This window comes from Bombyx mandarina, chromosome 13 (genome assembly GCF_030267445.1).
Source record: "Bombyx mandarina strain Sakado chromosome 13, ASM3026744v2".
Taxonomy (NCBI): domain Eukaryota; kingdom Metazoa; phylum Arthropoda; class Insecta; order Lepidoptera; family Bombycidae; genus Bombyx; species Bombyx mandarina.
In genome coordinates, this window is record NC_143220.1 from 13862266 (window position 1) to 13883229 (window position 20964).

The 20964-nt window shown below is 36.7% G+C and overlaps 1 protein-coding gene across 1 annotated transcript; it reads right to left on the bottom strand.

Moving 5' to 3' along the window:
- Positions 1–3276: 3276 nt before the first annotated feature.
- On the bottom strand, positions 3277–20591 carry LOC114241730 (G1/S-specific cyclin-D3). The gene is made up of 5 exons (XM_089732227.1): positions 20097–20591; positions 17952–18173; positions 10613–10775; positions 6104–6225; positions 3277–5734 (listed from the first exon to the last, which is right to left on the bottom strand). The coding sequence occupies exons 1-5, from the start codon at positions 20589–20591 to the stop codon at positions 5546–5548; spliced, it is 1191 nt and encodes a 396-aa protein (XP_089588353.1). The 3' UTR covers positions 3277–5545.
- Between the last annotated feature and the right edge of the window lie 373 nt (positions 20592–20964).

Here is a 20964-nt window from a genome sequence, read left to right on the forward strand (position 1 = left end):
TCTAAATTTTTGCCACGCGTCAGTTTGCCCTCTGTTAATAATGTTTTTTGGCAGTTTCGTCTTGTAGAATGTTTTAATTGTAAATGTTAAATTTAATTACGTTTGTGTATGTCACTTGATAAATTCAAAATACACATTATAAAAATATAGAATAAAATTTGAGAGTATTTTAAAATTCTGTCCAACTGTCTTCCTTTTTAAGTATGAAACTGCCAAGTGATTCAATGTCAAGCTTGTCAATATTGTATTAATTAAGTTAATAAATTACGAGTAGGTGTAATAAAGTTATATTTTAATACAAGAAAATGGGTTACATTTTTCGTTTTCCAGTAAAGTTTTATGTTTATTTACTTTAATGTCTTTGACAAGCGATCGACTTATTAACGAACGAACGATACGATTTGTCGAACATTCTGTGTGCTTGGTGCGAGTCTTTTACAATTTTGTATGCAGTTGGAACAGCGCCCCTAGCGGCAAACGTAAGCAAACGATCCCATTCCATACAAATTATATGAGCTAACTTTTACGCTATCGAGAACGTTAAAAAACTCGCACTAAGCACACTGCATTCCTCTCCATATTCTATTAACTAAATTAAAATACACGTATCCAAAGAATTACAAAAAATACGATTAAAATTAGTAGGTATTACCCAGTATATTTTCATTTAAAAGTTATTCCTTATTGGAAATTTCATTAAACATCTGGTAATACTGTAATATTGTTTTTAAATTTCTAAGAGATAAAAGTTTTAGACGAAACTATGTAGATGAAACTCTAATTGGATTTGTGATTGAAATGTGCCTTTTCTTTCACGACCTTATAAACGTTGCAACGTGTTAGTAATCCAATTTCAATATTCCATACGTTATGATAAGTATTTTAAAAACGTTATTCAATTCAATTCAATTCAATGTATGTATAATTTGTTGTAAATAGAACGAGAAATTGTTGTCTCGAACCTTGTTGTATGTACATGAATATTGTAAATTTCATTTAATATAATGGTATATAAATTAAATAAAATGTTGGATTTATTTGACGCCCGTTTATTTTGTTCACGTGCAAATTGGTGACGCTCTATATTATATATAAAATTCTCATGTCACAATGTTAGTTACCATACTCCTCTGAAACGGTTTGAGCGATTTTTATGAAATTTTATATGCATGTTCAGTAGGTCTGAGAATCAGCTACTATCTATTTTTCATACTCCTAAATGATAAGGGTTGTCCACCCTTAACATTTATTTTTATTTTTGGACTTTTTTTTGTTATAATGAGGCATTAATGAGGTATGTGGTTGAATGAGGTTTTGTTATTTTTATACTCCCTAATCGTTCACAGCGCTACATGCCTCTTTCACGTATTTACCAAATCCTTACACACTTACATTAAATTACTTTTTTTTCTACACTAGAAATTCACTAGAAATCTTATATATGGCAAAACAACGTTTGCCGGGTCAGCTAGTATCTATATATATATAAAAGGGAATTGCTGTTCATTAGTCTCGCTAAAACTCGAGAACGGCTGGACCGATTTGGCTAATTTTGGTCTTGAATTATTTGTGGAAGTCCAGAGAAGGTTTAAAAGGTAGATGAATATGAAAATGCTCGGAATAAAATAAAAATAACAATTTTGTTTTTCCTTTGATGTGTCCCTCGTCGGACCGATTCCCTTTGTTTGTTTTAAGTTTATTTATACAAAAGTTTAGGTCTTTTATTTACCGACTGAGGCACTAGGATGTCTGCCGGATCAGCTATAATATAATTCGAGGTGTAAAAAGTTAATTGGTTTTGGTAACATTTTTCCAATTTTAAAGGAGAGCTAATGAAAGTTTAAAATTTGGAAAAAAATATCATAACAAAAAAATTCTTCAGTTATTTAAATTGTATTGGTATGGTAAATTCAAATTGAAATCAAAACATCGAATTGTTGATATTGTTACGGGCTGGGGTTCGGGATAAATAAAACTTCCACCGAAGTACAAATTAAAACTCTATTTAACACTTAGAACACTTACAGAATACTTTACAGTTCGTAATTCACTTCTTCCGCTTCGCTTCAGGCGATCCCTTCGCTGTTTCGCTTCGAGTAGAACCGCTTACTAACTGCCTTCGTGTCATCTCTGTCGCGCGCTCAACGCTTTTATAGTCGATACGACAACTTTACAATTATCGAGAACATTCCCGGCGAGACCCAGTAATTTCTAAATGCGGTTCCGCTATTTGATAATAGATGGCGTTGCACTTTTCGAGCGTTCTTGATTTTACTAGTTCTTTTGATATTCGTTTCTGCTATTCAACGACAGATCGCGTTACTCTTACCGGCGTAACAATGCTAATACCAAATAAAACTGACCTCTAATTACAAAGACAAATATTGCGTAATAAGCGAAATGTCGCATAAACCAAATGGTATTTCATCCCTCAATATTATAATCGGTGGGTAATGCGCAGAGTGCGAAACTCGTCACCTGCAGAAAGCGAAATTCAGGAATTTTGGTTAAAAATTTTAATTTTATTATTAATTAAACATAATAAAATTAGCACCGAATAATCGTTGGTATTTTCGTTTGACTGAAGTGCTCGTGTGTGCAGTGGTTAGCGCGCTTCTGTTAGACCGAGGGTCGTGGTTACGATTCCCACATCGGATAAACATTCGTGTGATGAACAGGTTTTTATTTATTTATTTATTTATGTACACACAAAAAAGAAGGCATAGTACAGAGTAATAGGAAAATTATGTACAAAGGCACTGCTTATTTCTTTAAGAAATCACTTCCAGCAGGTTCGTTTGCTCTTTGTGTGGCTGTTTTATATCTATGTATGTATATATTTAAACGTATTTAAAACATGTATCAGTGTCTGTCTAGTTCTAATATGGAATAGTTCAAATATGGTCTGGGGCTATTGATGAACGTGTGTGACCTATCCTTGTATTATTATCCTATCTTGGTGTTAAAGGTTGGGCAAATAATTCCTCCAAATATGAAACGTTGGGATCTTTATGTAATTCCCGTGTTCTGTGCCCTTCAAACACCATGAATTCCGCAATACCATTTGAAGATTAGAACCTTTAGATTTTATCAGAGTAATCATTGCTCAAGATGTTTATTCTTATCTTTGCTAACGATGAGACAAATTATGCCGTTCGCATTTTCCACCTTCCGCACACAGAATCGGCAGGTTACGTCATCAGCCAAGTAAATCTCGCGTAGGCGCTCGCCAGTGCAGAAATGCGTAATCGTCGGGTAAAAAATAAAAATGTACTATTGAATTTTCAAAATTTTATTGTCCTTTTTATATTCAATATATTTACATCTCGACAGCTCGTCGTCCTTATAATCCAAAGAGAAACTTTAATAATCACATATGAAATCAATGTACTTAATATATCGTTTTAAAGTCACTAAATTATAATTAGAATTTGTCTTATATAATATAAATATAACTTTTCTATGACGTTCTCGGCGACGTCGCATTCAATCACCAAGTCTGAGCTTCGTTGCTCCTTTCATAATCATTTTATAATCACAGGAAAAGGGATACTTTTCACTTACTTTTTTTTTAATTCATTAAGCATAAACTAAACTATAAACTACTTCAAAATAAGCCAGTCCGAAAGCAAACTAAGCATTAAACAAGACTAACTTCGTAATGCGTATATTTTCCCACAATTTTTGTCCTATATTATACATAATCTTACATTAAAGTGAATGCAACTTTATGTCAATGTGCATAAAGCACTAAATGCAATTGAATTTTGGATTACATAACCGAATAAATAATTACAAATGTCCAAATACACTTTATGATGGTTTAGTTAGGTACGTGTAAGTAATGAATCGTATTCCGTTTTAAAGAATAAAAATATAGCAGTGTAACTTATGGCACCACATGCTTACAGCACACCCTAATGTAAATTTTACGAATATATACATTTACAACTAATATCCTATACACATAACAGATCACTAAATATGTATCAAGTCTATATAAGCTGTTGTTTGACCTGATTCGCTTTTGTGGAAGACATCGAGTGATTTTTTTTTTGTTTATACGTAGCTATAATTTTGTTTTTTTGTTTTTACGTAGCTATAATATTGTTTTTTTTGTTTTTACGTAGCTATAAAAAAATCGCACAGTTAGATTAACGTCAATTTACAGATAAATTAACCTTACATATATTTTACTAACGTAATAAAAGAAAGCACATTTATATTTTTATCGTAACCGCGTTTTAATTACTGCCTGAAATACACCACCCGTACTTAAATCAATATAGTTATAACTAAGAACATTGTATATCACATTTTTTTTTATTAACATAGTCACCTCTACGATCATTCTAACTACCTATGTAGACTATTAAGTACAAATAAAATGGAACATGACTATTGCATTGTTTATTTTAGTGCATTTTCGCTTAGGAACGATAAAGGTGGTGTTAAAATAATTGATCCTATTCTAAAAAAACATCTTAACGATCACATATTTCTATACAGCAATCTATAAAGAAAATGAAATTAGATCTACGTTAACTTATTATGACTGGAAGTGACTACAATACGAAATTCAAAGCAACAAGTTGATCCTATCACATAAACATACAAACTGAAAGAACTGACGCTTTCGTTGCAAGGAACAAAAAAAAATCCCTAAATAACTAATTACGCAAAATATTAGAAAAATAAACAGTCCTTCGTCTACTATCAGACAACGTCCTACAAATAAGTTTTAGTTTTTAATAGTATCTGGTTTATATATTTGTTTGAAAGTATTATAATATACATACAATCTGTATATAACTAAGATAAATATATAATCAAAAAAAAAAAAGAAACCTAACGTTAGTTTTTACAACGAACAAGCGTAATTTATTGCCTTCCCCCGATATAAAATAAACTCTGATAGTGTAGGTGTACCAATTTTAATTTCAAAGTGGCAAATACAAGCGCGTCGTAATGTCGGGTGTATTATTTTATTCGAAGATGATAAAAGATAAGTCAACATTATAATAATACTAATGTATTTAGTGAAACCGATACCATCCAAAGAAAATCAGTAACATATTATTATTATTATACAATAATTAAAACGTGTATCTAACTTTGGTCCCGCGTAAACAATATTCAACACACATAATATGAACAACAGCTAATTTATCGGTAAAGCGTAGGGTATTTGCCGCATGAAACTGATAGTCCTTAATTATATAAGAGGTAGATTGCAATTTCTGAAGCCGTATTAACTAGAATGTTTATTAAGGCTTACCAAGGTCACGTTCAATGCAAGTAATAATATAATTAGTGAACGTACAGACTAGAGGCAATTACAAGTAGCACGTGAGGCTTACAGTTATGTATTCACAATTAGTATATACGTACATTAACTAGGAGAGACATACGATTGTCAGTCTTTGTATCGATCAGTCCGCCGTCACGAATGCATCTGGCAACGTTTCTTGTAGTTTATAGTATTTTCGTACTGATGCTTCGTGATTACTTAATTAGATTGTGGAGGCGCAGAGCCTGTCCAGGTTTAGAAGTGTACATCTCTGACGTCGGTGGGTGTGGCGGCGTTACTGTGCGCCTTGTCGTGCGGGGGGGCGGGGGGCGGCGTCCAGCCCGCCGCTTCTCGCGCCTGGCCGTTTGGGGGACACGAGTCACGCTCCACTATCAAACTTTGCACCATATCCTCGATCTGTTCGAGACAGGTCTGCAGGCAATCCTAAAAGAAATTTAAATTTAGACTTTGGATTCACCATTTAATTTGATTTTTGTTCTGTTTTTTTCTTATTTTTTTATACAACATAGTACCATGTTTTAAGTCTGTACACACGTACCTAGCCTTCATTCCCGCAAAGAACCAAAGGGAAACGGAGGTGACTGAAAATCGGCGCTGTTCGATTTATCAGTCTTGAACACCATTAGCTGAGCCACCTCCTTTTGTCTTTTTCTCATTTTTTTTTCTTTACTTTTTTTTGTATTTTATTTTATTTAATGTGAACGGCAATAAATGATTTTATTATTATTATTATTATTATCTAATAGGTATTATTAGGCACAGAGTAAATGCTTGGGAAAATCGATTACTTACTAAGTCAATGCGCGTGAGTTCTTGGAGTCTCGATAAGTAGCCATCGTGTTCGAGCCCTCGTAGTGCAGCAGCGATGCTGCAAGCGGCAAGAGTGCTTGAAGAGTACAGCGTGAATTCATAATCTGTAACAATAGAAATTCGTATCAGCTAAATTTATTTTGATTGCTTAGATGGGTGGTCGACCTCACAGCCCACCTGGTGTTAAGTGGTTACTGGAGCCCATAGACATCTACAACGTAAATGCGCCACCCACCTTGAGATATAAGTTTTAAGATTTCAGAATAGTTACAACGGCTGCCCTACCTTTCAAATCGAAACGCATTACTGCTTCACGGCAGAAATAGGCAGAGCGGTGGTACCTACCCGCGCGGACTCACAAGAGATCCTACCACAATTAAAAATAAAACTCATTAAAGCATTCAATGTTATGGCGCCTTCCTTTCAATTGCTGAATTTAGTTATCATTGTAGCTTTCCTAACGAACATTCCTAAACGTGATAGTTTTTCGAGACGGTCCAGTAGTTGTGGGTAAATCTCGCCATCTCACTTGCACCGGCCGTCACTCAAGTCTGGAGAGTGTAGGCTCAAAGAAGCCGGCACCCGCCCTCGCGGCCGCATTCCACAGCCTGCAAGCGCATGCTCGACTTACTTGAATATTTCTCACGGACTTAGTTTGGCAAGCCCTCGCACTATATCTGGCACGATATTGTAATTCATGTCCTTACGTTCAACTGATAAAACTGCATACAAGTGAAAGTAATAACCCTACTAAAAGTAATAGTGCCTATCCGACGTTATTGTCGTAATACATTATTTGATCCTCGAATGATTTTAAAAACGCATATGTAAACACGATGTATGTGTTTCGTGACTTCTTGTAGAAAATTAAAAGAAGTTACTAATAAAACTCGTAATTAAGATTGAATCTGGTAGTTTTTGATAAGGTAGTTTGGTAGTTTTTGGTAGATATGTAATAAATAAGGTAATTTGGTAGTTTTTGGTAGCTATGTGTAATGTGAGATGAAAATGAAAAACGAGTTATGGTTATTAAATTTTTATGACTCACGAAAACCGAAGTAAATATTATGTATATGTAAATTTTATTTTAAGGGCAATTCGTAAATAAGTACGGTAATTGAAATTATTCGCCGAATGAAACACAAATGACCGGTGTTTACGCGTCAGGCCTAGCAGACAATGACACCCGCAAAATATATATTTGTACAAATATTGAAGAACCCGGACTGATGACCACGACCGCTCTGCCAAGAGTGCGAATGACTGAGAAGAAGAAGATCAATTATTGATGGTAGGGCATAAGAGGTACATCCATCCATCCAACCTATTAATTATGCCGCGAAGCAGTTGTGCTCAACGGTTGGATCGGTGTGTTGCGTTGTGGTGAATAAGAGTGGACTGTTTTATTAGTTTGATATTTTTATTTATCTATAAGTGACAAAATAAATAATTTAAAATTAATGACTATAAGAAATAAGAAAATGGAAAGGGGTAAAGCGTCATAGCGGACGTCGCTCGTTGACACCTTTGGACGTTCCGAATTCAAACACGGTGGGACAGCCGTTAAACAATACAATGAAGTTTCGACCTCATGTCTCAAGCATTCACGTTGTCACTTTCACTTAACAGCAGGAAGAGGCTGTGAGCTCGTCCACCCATCAAAGTAATAAAAAAAAAACTCCCAGCCACAAAATCGATAATTATTATGTTTTAAAAGTTTTGCGTTTCTTTTTTTTGTATTTAAATGCTCAAATTTACAATGATGTCATTTGTACCTATTCGGGTTTTTTTATACTTTAGCTAAAAATATCTCATCGATTATTATATACATTTTATTACTTCAAGTGTGTATCTAACTTTATTTTATAGACCTTAGTCGTTCCCACGCCTTCGCAAATATAAATTCGAATCAAAACTACAAATGACCATAAGCAGACGTCGCGTACAATGATAGGGAAGCCACCAATGGCCCTCCATTCATCATTAAGTAGACTCCATTATGTGAGTCTTTTTACAGATATCGAACACTCAGCTTATTTAAAAAGATTTATTTCCTTCTTTTTTTTTAATTTGCATGTCGGCATACCGGAGATAAAGGGGACGGGCGGAGGGAACGAATAAAAAGAGCTCCGAAACAACGAAAGCGGCCGTACTCTGAGCATTTGCATAATCTGATGTTAATCAAACAGTACCGGCGCGGACCGGTCGTGGCAATACAAAAACTCCTCATCATTGTCAAAATTAATAGTTTCTGTGGCTCTAATTTTCGTATCGGGATTGCTTCGAGTTCGTAACTGTTATTGCGGACACACACGAAGCGGATACGAAGCTACACCTCATAGGTAACGAGGCGACTACTTAAATACCTGCCGGAGGAAGTGCGCGAGGAAGTTTTGATCCCAGTACGCTTTTGTAATATGTAAATTTAAATAATTGTATATGATATTAGTTTAGAACAAAGTTCTCAAGCGTTTCACTCGCTTTTATTATCAGAGTTTTATTATCATCAGTGTTATATCGTTTTTTATAATTTTTTATGTCAATCGTCCATAAAGATGGAATTTTTCGGAATTAAGTTCAAGGGTGTTTGTTGCAATCCTAATGCAATAGCATTAGGATGTGCGCGTGATAACTGCAGATACAAAGTTCTCGTATGTCATGGGTTATGGAACATGTAATTGGAATGACCTTGATGACCGAGGTGTTACTAACCTGCGTGGATAAGTTGAGAGTTTATTTAACATCTAACTAAAACTACATGAAGCGTATACCGTACGCCAAGAATTCTTCAAACCGATAAGATTGAAAAATATAAAGTAGAAAATATTCGACCGGTGTCGCCTTAATAAAATGTATTTTTTACCGGAACAAATACGGCTAATCACACAGCGCAAGACAAGGCACTCTTCGAAGGTAACATTGAACCTTTGCTACCCACTAACCGTATCCCGTCACTAATCATTAACCGTTCGGTGCCGTTCACACGTTAGCTATCAAACTGATAAGATAGACCTGCCACCAAGCATAGATATTATTGCGCTCACATAATATCTTACGTACGTAATTATGTATGGCATACCAGTTGACAAACAATCGCAAATATATAGGTAAGTTCGTTAAAAAGTGAATTACATATAATAGTTTTATTTAAAAGCAGCGCAAGAGAAACCTTATAGGCTATTAAATAACCCAATATAAATTTAATATCCGAATGAGTTGATTGCTTATGATTTTGGAGTAAATTGTGCCATTCAAATAATGATACATAATGCGGGTTCGACCGATGCCGCAAATTGTAAGAGGCACATACGAGTGAAAAAGCACACGCATTTAATTTAAAGAATAATAACTAGTTAATTAATAAAATATTAGGATCATGATCGATGACAGCAACGTATGAACGTACTGGTATAACTTAATTTAGTTGTTATGATTCATTTTTGTCATAAGAGCTGGAGCGTAAAGTTTTTATGTAAAATAAAAATAAAAAAAACAAGAAGACCAGAGCCGCGGCGAACAACAAAAACCGTTGCACAAAAACATATGATCCCAAGAGGGTCGAGGGGGTTGCGGGGGAGTCCTGAGGCGTGCTGGAATGCGCTCGGGCAAGCGGCGTGGGAGGCGGGACACACACGCCGCCCTCCGCGCCCTCGTCGCGCACTCTACCCTCACTGTAAACAAACCTATTCACATCTGTAGCACTAGTTTGCCACAGGACAGCACTATTTTCATCTCATACATGCGACATAGCAATGTTTATCTGTCCCATGTGTTCCTATATTATACTATAATCAATATTATAAAGACTCTAGATCGAATTTATGTTGGAAGACGAACGTACTTATTTATTTTTACCATAAATTATTGTCTATTGTCTAGACAACGAACCGAGTAAACTTATGTACTTTTTAAGTTTTACAAAGGAACTATTTTATTATGTCATCACTTTTGCTGATTAATGTTAGAGATGGACAGTGTGGTTTTTTGATAAAAATCACGAAATACTTATTTCTTGTAACTCCGACAAGGTAATTATCATGTAAGCTTTTAAAGAACCCGGTCGTATCAAGACCAAGGTCAATTAAATTAGTAAATGAAGAGCATTAAGTTCTTATTCGACTCGTTATGCTAAAATCGTTTTTTTTTTCTCCATAAAAACATAATATTCGGTGTTAAAACAGTTTTCAAAGGTTCAGTGACACGCTGGAGAACACCAACGTGGTCTCAAGGCTCGAACCGACACACGACATCCGTATGTCGTATAGGTATTGTAAATAACGTACCGAGAATTGAGCAATAAATTAATATGGTATATCCAGTGTTTACTATCAACTAATACATCTTATAAAGTGTTTTGTGGTGAATCAAGTTGATTCTATTTATTGTCACAAACTTTGTATAGTAATAAAGTACATGCCTTCATGGCATTAACCTGAAATTCTTAAGAATATTGATTGAGAGAAGTTTTCTAATCAATATGCATATCCTCACCTCTTGCCGCTAGTGAAATAAACGTCTTTGCATGCCTTTGCACCATTTCCACGTTGACAAGGCCTCGGATCGGCAACCGCGATAGCAGAAGAGGCAAGAAGTCGTGCGCTGTCACCCCTGCTACATCCCATTTCAGCTTCGACAGCACTAGCAACTCCCAGCTCTGTTAAAAAAGGAAAAATACCGTTTAAAAATACATTTAAAAATATATTGTTTAGGGAATATTGTCTCTATGTTATAATAAGTGTATAAATAATGATGAAATACCGATAATAATTTTAACAGCATTTTTAATATGCAGGATTAATAAATGATCACTGTATTTCGAGAATTGCTACGTTTGCTCACATGAGCTTGTAAATTTTTGGATTGAAATACAAAATTGTGCCTTAATCGCCCATGCTGCTTTAGTTTTCCGTTTAGTTTTAATATAAAACGTGATGATTTGACAAGTTAATAATAAAGGTGTGTTCACTGTGTTCTATTTGAACGTTATTTGCACATATTTCATTTTTAATAAATGTAAATGAGACTAAAGAGTAAAATAACATTTGTCGCCTGCCGTATCCGGTGTAATAATCGTAAAAACGCGGCAAGTTTCTCTCAATTTCCCGGAACGGCGCATAAGTACACCAGCAGTACTTTGTTATGCAATCAACTACAATTCTTTTGTTATATGAAACACATTTTTCTTTTTTGGAACAAAACAAGTTTAACTGTAGCTGCATAGTATGTTCGTCGTACCATAATTTGTACTTTATTATCAAGCCAGCTGTGAGATTTTAAAATATCCTTAATGATATGTAATTATTAGCAATTTATTTCGATGTCGCCTAAATGTTTAACCTAAAAAAAATTTAAACGAAATAATATAGATACGTAATACGACCACACGATACCCTTGATAAGTTTGTATTTTGTCAGTTATTTTTTTATGAATAACGTGATTATTTTGTGTTCAGACACAAACTCACATATAGACATGATGCATGTCCGTTGACAGATAATACACGATGTTTATTTAACTCAATCGGCGGGGTCGACCGCGGCGGAGACACTGACTTTCATATTCCACTCAAATTCACTTCACATCAACATTGATTTAAAGTCTGATTTTGTACAACAAACCTTGGCGGTTATGGCTCAAATACTTAAAGCACGAGTGTTTATGAATGAATGAAGTATCGTCACTCGGTATCGAAGTAAGTGTAACGTAATATGCGACGAGCAGTTTTATATCTGTATTGCTATAAAAAGCAATAGGAATGTTCATAGAACATAGGAGTAATAATAATGGAACAGATAGGTTGAAGGGAACAGCTGAGTCTGCGAAAGCGGTTAATAATGTGGCGGTATGCGGGTCGACCGCGCAATGAAAACATCGCTATACGCGTCGGGGCCCGAACTAAACGTTTAATACGTTTAAAACAATACGTTCATAAAGCATTCACCGCAAACAGTGCATCAAACGATGAAAAAGATATACCTGTATCGCACCATTCAAAATAATGTCCATTGTTGTACTTTTGATATATTTTCGATTTCTAATTGTAACAGCTGATCTCGTATTGTTTGACGAGTCCCCCGGTTCGGAATATCTGTTTAAGGTCGTTTACTTTTATTTAGGTTATAAAGTGGAAACTGTCGGAATGCGGCTCGTAAAGTCGGGGCGTTGATTAGAGAAAGCCGTGGGTGGGGTGGTCGGTTGTTATCGAGGCGCGTTTCAGTCAATAAAACGAACTAAGAAAACAACCCTTGCCGCTGCAGTGCAAACGCTGAATTCCTCACCGGTTCCCATGCTTTATCCAATTTCATCGAACGGTCTGACTGCGCCGCCATTAGAAGGAAACAATGAGCTTGGTGTCGCGTGGCCGCCACGCCGTGAGATTGAACAACTTCGGAATTTTCCTGTCACGGATAGTAAGCAACGGGCTATATTTGATTATTTGTTGAATACAATATTTTGTAGATTAAAATAAAGGTTACGTAGTGGAGATACAAGGAATACGAATTCGTTAGTCGACGGTAAATCTTACGAACTTATTACATATTCGAGATATCGAACGACATTCGTGTTGTTGGTTTTTGTATTATACATAAAATGTGCACGCCAATTTGCCGAACCACTTGCGAATGTCTTGAATGCAATATATCACAATGCTCGCATAAAATATATTATCAGCGCATTCTTTTGAAATGATGATATCGAAAACCGCTAGTACCTAATCGTTATAATTTCTGTTCAGCATTTTTATATAAGGCGTTATTTCTATATACGTACAGTGTCCTTGTTTTTTGATAAAAATCAAAGCTAGACTTCGGTGTTTTGGCCTGATGTTAGTTTTCCTCAAGACACAAGTTCTCCGTTTCAAAACCACAATTTTTTTTTTTTTTTCTTTAGTCGGATAGCCCGCATGGGTCGGGTCGGTGTAACTATCGAACCAGATGGAATTTATAGCTCTCGAAGGCAGTTATAATACATCGACATAACTTTAACTAAATGTACATTAAACCGAAATACCATCGATACAGATTTGTTATAAAAACTATTTTATTGATCACCTCGGTGAAACACAGACGGTGAGCTATGTTTTTATTGATCGGGATTAAAGCGAATTGACACTAAACGCAAGATATAATGTCACATTAGGACTAAGTAAGTGCGCTAAGTGCAGTGCGGGAGGCGATTTTCTAATCTTAACTTTCATATACAACAAATCATGAATGGATAATGAATATGCAGCAGTAATTAATACAAACTAACATAAATTAATTATTTTTAATAGGGTACTTAATGGCATGATTTTAAATGTTATAATCATGCCATTAATATAATACATCGGTTACTAAAGGAAGACTTTACAGACAGATTCAAAAGCAGAATCTTTATTAGCTATTAACAATACAGCGATAATTTATTTATGTAGTGTGTGTGAGAATGTGCTTAACAGACAAAAGTGAAAATTATGCGATCTTTTCCCGCATTTTTTATTCATTCTCGTGTGCTTTGGACCTAAGTCTTCTTTCGCATCGTGCAGAAGACATTCACATGAGTCGTGGTGTGGGATCCGCTAACGACACCCGATTAAGTACCCTATTTTAATGTACCAATTATTTTTCCACTCTTCATGAAGATCAGTTGCTATGCTCTTTAAATAATGCGTCATTATTAATATGTATTTTGTAACTATGTATTCATATTATTACCTACATTTTTGTTTGACCTTTGCAATGTCTGAGTCACAATAGCGTAGGTAAGTAAAAGGTGAAATTTGTTATATCAGATGTTCATGTTTTGAATGTTCATACATGAATAAATCTAACGGTATTATTATTTAACATTCAATACATTTTATTTTAATTGCTGTCACTAACCAGCTACACTGCGTCGATCTTTATAATTTGACTCATTTAAATACTGATCTTACATTGAACCGGCGCTGGCGTCACATTTCAGTGGAATCTGACCATCTAATTTACGAACACATAATGTATTTTGTTTATTGGTTTGTTCGTCCTCGTATTATTTAAAAAAGATTAAGTTGAAAATTTGATTCGCTGTCGGTACTTCAAAATTCCTGATATAGTTCCTTCAACGTGTCAAGGTAGTGGCGTTAAAACAAGCGCTGGTGTATTTAATTTATTTAGCGAACATAGGCGGCATTTCAATAGTCAATAAAAAAACAAGAAAGACACGGCGAATTATTACAATAGAATCGATCGAGGAAGATAAAGGTAATTTCCTCATACAAGCCACCGTGAATCGTAACTCACAATCCAGTGATTATGAGTTCACAATAATTAACTAGGTACATAAAAAAAGAGGAGTGTCGTTAGAAATGATCACAGAATGTGGCATGTTTATAAAATAAGAGCGTAGCATAAATTACTTCAAATACTTTTGCTGGAGATAAATGTCAATTTTTGCTTTATTCTCGAGATAAAAGGAAAATCGTACACTTTTCGCTTTCATGTTTTTTATCGCAAAGACAAACTTACAACGTAATCTACAATCAAGGATAAGCAGTTATGTAATCTACTAAGTACAGAGACGAAAACGGAGTAGTTATTCAATTAATTATTATATTATTCCAAAGAGGGTGTATTTAATTTTCTCTTTTGAGTAACTGGCACCGCACTCGTAAACTTATGCTTCAATTATAATAAACGTTTACGGTGGTGGCGGGCATGTGAGAACGCGGCAGGTTTTATGGTCGTGAGGCCGCGGGAACCCTGCATTAAAACCGCCGTGGATTCCGGCCGTGCTCTTTTTGTTCGTACTCCAGACCGGCTATGCCCAACGTTCAGCTCGACAAAGATTTCTTTACGTATCGTATCAAATATACTTAAAATAACACATAACGCATTCCTTAAACTTAAAATTACTTTTACGGTTTAGTTTAACGAAAAAAAAAAGTATCGAAATGTCGTAAATAATGTAATTAAACAATATAGTACACAAAATAAACAGTAATACATAGAACTTTTCATTATGTCTTCGATTCACGAAAATCGATCGAAAATTTCAAAATTCACTTAAATTTTACAACATAGAAAGCCGAATGTGAAAACGCATGTTACAAACTAGCGTAGAAGTGATTTTAAATTGCTATTATTGAAATGCACTTGATTCATTAGTACTTTATTCACAATCGAGATATCGCTGTCACTGCACTTGACAAGCACAATTTTAAATTTACCATAGAAGTTATGCGTGTTACACATACTACAACGTACAATTATGTTGCGACTTATTAAAATAGTTTAAATAAAAAAAATATGCTCGCTCAAATTGACGTGTAAATTAAGATAAATAGCTCCAAGAACGGGTCTACGATATCTCGTAGATGCTCTACGAATTTGCTACGGAACTAATCAGCTTATTTTTAAACGAAATAACTGTTGACATTGAACATGAATATTCGATTCTTTTCATTTAATTTATTGTAAATATTTCAAATCGATAGAAAAAATAATTTAAGATGCTTTTATTTCCCTTCCAAATGTACATATTAACAGTTCGTTATTGTTGTGAACTCGTGATTAGGGTTTGTCTTAAATAAATCAACTGGTAAAAAAAACCTGACCAAGATTTAATTTAGACATATCTGTCCGAAAAGTTACTCTGTGTTACAAATACGAGAGTGTTGGAACGACCGATAAATTTTTTCAGTAGTTTTATTATTTGGGTGCTAAGTGGTTTCCGCAGCTCGTGAGCATTAAAACCTGAATGCCGCCACCCATCACGAGACATGAGGTCGAAGATTTAATTGTACGCCGCAGAGAGAGTAGTCCGACGCTCGGCGAGAACATTACCAGAAAGTTTCATCAGGACTGTACCAAGTGTAAAATGTGATAACTATTCGAATTCAATGAGCTATCTTCTAATAGAGTATTCCGATGTGTTCACGCGGAGAATATACGAGTAGTGCATCACGGGCGAGACGGAGAGTGCGTTGTCGTGTCGTGAGAAAAAAAATAAGCGGCGCGGTTCGCCTGTAATTGGTCTGATTGAAACGCGAACCTCGTTCGGCGGTTCTTCCGAGAAGTCCGACGGCTCGTTAAGGGACACTCTTTGACGGGCCGTTCCCTTGCCAATGAAAACGGTCGCATTCCGCTTCGGTCAAATGACAACAATCATTTTCAATATGACCCTGATTACAACTCAACATCCGAATCATTAAAACATTGTTTTAAGGTCCATAGGAAAATTACCTAAAAAAATTGTAGGATATTAATATGGCAGATCGGATAATTATGAAAAGATAAAGAACGACCCTAATTAGTCTCACACGAGTGCACGAATGCACTTACAGACAAAACGAGTCTCGTATTGTATTTCATTATATCGCGACGCGAAAACGTAGCGTGCACATTATTATCTACGGGACGAGCGCCGGGGCCCCGGCCGGGTGGCCACAATGCGCCCAAAATGCAACCTACAGACTAAATACTGTACAGAAAAGACGTGTGAATGCAAATACTATGATGCACCAGCAACTGTAGTCATTCACGCCACATAACTAGACGCGTTAAGTAGCGTCTGTAGTTAACTACGGAAGACGACGTTTATAACAATATCGTCTATTTTTGTACGAGTCTCACGTAGACGTATTTACGGTTAATACGTAGATTCATTAAATTTTATTTTCGGTACAGCCCGGACTATACAAAGTGCCAGAAGGTGAATAGTTGTGACCGATGCGATGACAACGTGGCGCGGGCGTTTTCCACGCGCGATATAGGTTATAGACGTTGGCTGATATTAGTCACGCTGCATTACAAATACAATATGGATACAATGTGCATTTTTCTTAATTATCTAAATCGAAAACTCGATGCAGCCAAAGTATTTTATTTGTCTTCAACTACCGGATAAACGGTTACCAGTAATAACAATACCTCAGCATCAGTCGGTAATTAAATATACACAGTAAAAAGCGAGTAAATACCCAAGTTTTCGAATTAAATTATTCTAAAACATTGAACGTGAGTAGACGTTTAATCTGTTGTCTATTTAATTAGTCTACCGTTTTAAATCTGAAATTCCGATCTATCGCGGATGTACAGCTCGCGAATGTTTTAGAAATCACTCTAAGATGATTGCACGCGCTGCTAAAAACCACTGCATGCGGCTGCCATGGAAAAACCTGCCCACACGAAACCGCATCACTAATGAGACAGCTGTTGCTTCACACGAAGAAATACAAATACCTTAAGATTCTCACAGCCAGACATTGTATGGCGCACGCCCGCAATCAGGGTATCTTTTTTTAACGGTCAGCAATAAAGGCTTATTATTATTATTATAAGGAGAAGAAGTACGAGTGACAGCCTTTCTGTTATAATTTTAATTCCCACATCAAGATATGCTATTACAGTATAATAAGCGATAATCAGCAGTTTGATGTCCATTCACGACATCCATGACGTCATAGTAATTATAACTAATTTTACGGTTTAGGACGGACGAATCTCAGTAGCCCGCGACCACGAAAACTGTGAAGTATTCGAAAAGTCGTGAAGAATATAATAACAATAAAAACCGCGAGATTAAACCGTAAAAAGATATTTAATTATGTCTTCAAGTCGCAAAAACCGAAGGAGGTACTATCCATGACGTCCATTAGCGCCAATGACCATTCCACATCAGGTGGGTCGTATAATCGTCTGCCTACAATGACAATTAAAAAAAACTTCGATCTTTATACTGTATTCTGTATTCTAATCTGTGAATCGGACGTATTCTTGACCTAAAGGTCTTAGTTACCAAGTCAAAAAATCTCTTTAAAAAAATCGGACGTATTTTTGTTGAAAATTTTAAATGATAAGAACTTACGCAAAGATCGGTAAGGGTGATGCTGTTTGCGGTGTAGAAGACAAGTAGGTCGGCGGGGAGGGCACACGACCCTGGCTCACGGAGTTTGGAAGCCAACAGTAGACAGGCTGTGCCCAAAAGTTGCACTTGACTTTTTCCCACCGCGCAGATGCTCAAGAACCGATCCAGGAACGATATCGCCAGTGGAAAGACTTCTTCTTGGCAGCCGCGATCTTCGCATACCTGAAAAAGGAACGACCGTTATACATCATTTGTTAACGTTAATATTTCTCAGGAGCGCTTTAGTGTTACCGCACCGAGGCCGCTGCTTAGTTTATCACCCGGAATTCCTGATAACCTATATTAAATGAAAATAAACATATTGCGATAAATACAACGCAACATGCTATTCTATTGCAGTTATTACGTTTCTTATCGATCACGGACCGTTTCTTTAAAGTAGGTTGAAGTTGTGGTTCTTAGTCAAAGACCGATTAAGAATATCATTGTCGTTAAACGTGTAGGTTTGAAATGAAAACGTCGTGTGTGTCAAGAATACGTTTGATTGTTATGTGTGAGTAGAGATTCAGTAAAAAACTGGTAGGTAAGGACACAAATAGAGATAGTTATGTGTGGCGGTTGATGTATGGACATAGTACGTTCCCTGCATAGTTTCGCACGGTGTCGTTGTAACGCGACTCCGGGCCTCCGACGAGCCGACTCAAATGGTCTCACATACTTTGTGAACGCTTATTCTCGGTCTCACCGGTTCAACACAGTCATTGTAGATATTGAAGTCGATTAAGTCATTGTGAGAACACTACGTCCATTGTTTTAGATATTTATCAATGAAATTAAGTTAAGGTTGAAGGTTGAAGTCGGAATTGGGCTGCATATTAAAATTGCAACATTCCAGATTTTGTTTTCCCGTGAGGTTGTTGAAGTTTTGATTGAAACTTTATAAATATGTAAGTCAGAATTATTTGAAAATTAAACGTTAAAGTCTAAGATGTCATTGACCTTACAGTCGTGGAGGAACGATTCGGTCTGCTTGTGCTGAAATGTTGGTATGCGACTTGTTTAGTTGTAGCCACGAGGTGCCGGTAACTTGGTCGCGCATGCGCCGTCGCGCCGCCATGCCATAGCAGCGCATTCATTGAATGACGTCAGCGCGCACCGCCGGCGCAGAGTTAGTCGCTTGAACACGTGGACTTTTAAACAGCTGACTAGGTAATACTTTTCGTAAGCCGGTATCGTTCTCTCCTAACTTATCTACTTTATACCTATTTAAACTTAATCTCATTAATCTAAGAATTCTAAACGAATAAACTATAATAATATAGTAATGTATCTTTGAACGCATATTAAAAACGAAGATGATCGTATGTTAAGTTTGTTCGAATATTGAACTAGATGTGTCCCAACGAGTTCAATCTTATACGCCCTGTCAATTATTTATTTTGTATCAACGATAAGTGCGCAACGGAGCGTCAGCTGTGTGCGTGTCAAAATCAGCTGATTATTCAAATAGAACGAGCACGGAGTCGCATCGGTCGGCGACCGCGCCCGCTCGCGCTACGTACGGGGGCCCCTCGGTTCTCATCGCTCCAGTCACCTCGCAGCTAACTTGATATCATTGTACCTACCTTCGCTTTACGAACATTATGAGCCTTTTTGTTTTAGAGTAGGTATTTATTTTGTCATGATTCCACTTCACTCGGTTAAGTGATTAGTTAATTAATATTTCCTACTAGCAAAAAAAGAATAAAAAATCTTATAAGAAACTGCTGATACAAGAATGCAATCAGCTGATCATGTAAACAACGTCACAGTTTCTAGTTGTGAAATTTGGTAACCCGAATTCCGATTTTACAAACGTTGATAAACCTAGATAGTGAAAAAACCTTTAGTAGTACTTATTTCGAATCATAAATGGAACACTGAATGATAGGCACAGACATGAACTCGACGGATATTGAGTTGGAAGACAGTGCGACTTAGTTCTTACCGATATGGTAACTGTTTTAGGGAGCATACGAAATCATTGATGTGGATGTCATGTCCAAGACTGGAGTTACCTACACGTGGCTGGGAAACGAGACAAAATGGCGTTCAGCGGCACGAGTGTTGGTTTGCGGGTGCGGCATGCGGCGCGGGTGCGCTCACCTCTAGCATCCACTCGGCGACGAGACGGCGCATGTGAGGTGTGATCTCGGTCTGCACAGTGCCGAAGTAGTTAGCGGTGACGGCATAGCGCTCCTCGGTCCGCAGCAGGTTGTCGAGCACGCGGCGGCGCAGCAGCACCGGGTCGGGTGCAGCAGCTTGCGGCAGCCGCGGTGCGCCCTCGCCACTGCCGGGGCTGACGCGTTCCGCGCACAACAGCTCCATGTTTATCCGAACGGTCACGTACGCGTCGCGAAGGATATGATTTGTTCTGCGCGGAGTGCTCGACAGCTGATCGGTCGGGAGCGAGCGCCGGAGTGTTGCACGTAGCGTTGCGACGACGACGAGCGCCCGAGTCGCAGTGAGCGGCCGGTGCGAGACTCGCCCGCCGACCGAACATATGATCGGAGCAGCGCGGCGCGGGGGCAGGGCGGTGCCAGTGAGGCCCGCACGCAGGTTTCTCCCATTCGACGGCGTCCAAATAATAATACATAACATATTTCTTGCTCACTCACATCTCACTCCAACTTCCAAGTCTCGTTTTTTTATTTCTATTGACCGCTCCAGGCCCAATTACATTATGTAATTAAAATTAAACAATTTCATGAAAATTTATTGTAAATGGTAGAAATAGACCTACAGTTTGAAAATCAAAAAGTGCGAGATCTTATTCTTTATTCAATTCAAAATTTAACATTAAACTTATTTAAGCTCTTCAAACCATTTCTTTTTTGACAACTAATATGTAATACCTATTGTCAAAATTTCATCTTCTCGTTTCATTCAACAATTAGAATTTAAATTGAATCATCAGTGTTGCCGCATTTTTCGACAACAGTTTTTTTTATATGTCAGTACTATCGCTGTATGT